Source organism: Loa loa, assembly GCF_000183805.2.
Source record: "Loa loa unplaced genomic scaffold supercont3.338, whole genome shotgun sequence".
NCBI lineage: Eukaryota > Metazoa > Nematoda > Chromadorea > Rhabditida > Onchocercidae > Loa > Loa loa.
In genome coordinates, this window is record NW_018108518.1 from 44,239 (window position 1) to 46,183 (window position 1,945).

At 23.4% G+C, this 1,945-nt stretch overlaps 1 protein-coding gene across 1 annotated transcript in view; it reads right to left on the bottom strand.

Annotated features, from left to right (window-relative positions):
* LOAG_18509 (Sim1b long isoform) overlaps window positions 1-824 on the bottom strand; it is a gene marked incomplete at both ends in the record, with an annotated part of 4,708 nt that extends 3,884 nt beyond the window's left edge. Inside the window, 2 exons of the mRNA XM_020451169.1 lie at window positions 392-592; window positions 726-824. Coding sequence (XP_020305073.1) covers window positions 392-592; window positions 726-824 — 300 coding nt within the window. The remainder of the gene's footprint in view (window positions 1-391; window positions 593-725) is intronic.
* Between the last annotated feature and the right edge of the window lie 1,121 nt (window positions 825-1,945).

Consider the following 1,945-nt stretch of genomic DNA (forward strand, 5'->3'; position numbering starts at 1 on the left):
TAATAAATAATAGATAGTAATAATAATAATAATAATAATAATAATAATAATAATAATAATAATAATAATAATAATAATAATGATCACAATAAACAATAATTATAACGATAATAGTAACAGTCATTCAATAATATTAATGATAATAATATTTTGAGGAAGTATTTTATAGTTTAAAAGGATAATTTCGGTATTGCAATTTTTCCATTCTTTTTTCTTATTATAATTAGTAATAAAACAGGATAAATTTAATAAATTTTACTAGTTTTCAAACCAGTAAATATTAAATTTTAATTAATTAATCAATGTCATTTTCTTATTCTGATATTGTTTGCATAAATTATATTCTATATCAATAATTGATTACATATATATATATATATATATATTATACCTGTGAAAGTCCTAAATGAACAGAAGCAGTCTCTGAAACATACATCATTTTACCAGTAGCATCAAGAATAAGTACAAAACCATCCAATGTTTGAAGTAAAAATGATCCAATTGCAATTGTTTCAATTTGTTTATTATTGTTTTGTGGCGGGAAAACATTTCGTAGCGCCAAATATGCTGATGTTAAACGAACAATTGATGCCTTTAAAAGAGTATTATAATTCAAAAATTATTTTCGATTATTTCTGACAACTTCTGTTTTACATATTTATTTAAGTTTATTTCATTTCAAAAAGAAAAAAATTTAATATCAAATTTTGCGTTTTTTTTTTTACCTTATCAAGTTGAAATGTTATAGCAGCAGCAAGTGGTAAACATTGTGCTAATGATTCCAATTCTCGATTTTCCAAATCTCGTCGACTTCGAGCACTCATTCTTTAAAGTAATTCATTAAATGATAACAGAAATGATGATAAGATAAGCTGAATGATAAGATGGAGATAATAGCATGATTAAAGATTGATAGAACATTTGAATAATATTTCATGTTAATTTAACAATCGCTAAAAATTTATTAAAATAAAGGTTAAATCATCCAGAGATTTATAAGATTTTGAATGGATTCTAAATGTGACATTGACATTTGGATTCTAATGTAATATTAATACTTCGTAAATTCTGATAACATTGATACTTCTTGAATTTTGATATGGTATTAATCGCTTTTTCGATTCTGTTATGACACTAATACTTCTTGGATTCTCATGCGACACTAATAATTTTTGAATTCTGATGTGAAATTGGTGGTATATCATGGATTCTGAGATGATATTGATATTTCTCGGATTTTAATGTGATATTGATGCTTCCTGAATTCTATTCTGATGATATTAATACTTCTTGGATTGCAATGTGACAATGATACTTCTTTGATATCGATGCGACATTGACATTTTTGAATTCTCGTATCAGTAGGATAAATTGCAAACATTTTTTTTTTTTGTCTAATCTAGCTAAAAATACATTTCAAAAAAAATGCAAGAAATTAAAAAATTAAAAATTCCAGTAGGAAGATGAAATTCAGAATAAATCACAAAACAACTGAGTGCATAAATTTCACTTAAGCCAAAAAAAAAAAAAAAAACAATTTAATGTTTAAACAAATTTTCTAAAAAATAAAGTGAGAGGAACTGAAATACTCATCAAAAAAACAGTTACTAAACAGGATTACTGTAGCATATAGTCATGCCTCTGTTCAATTATGCGGAATAAAGCATTGTAACTAGTTGAGAATATAAAATCATACAAATGTTCAGAAATGATCTGTTAATTAGAATGATATCAAATAATTTAATTTAATTTTAATTTAATCGTTGATAATTTTTACAAAATCATTGGTAATATAAAAAAGATTTGGAAAAAGCCCGGAAAATGTAAATGGATGCAATTGGAAATGGATTAAATTAAAGTTGAAATTTAAATAGAATGATATCAAATAATTTAATTCAATTTAATTTAATTTTAATTTAATCGTTGAAATTTTTACAAAATCATT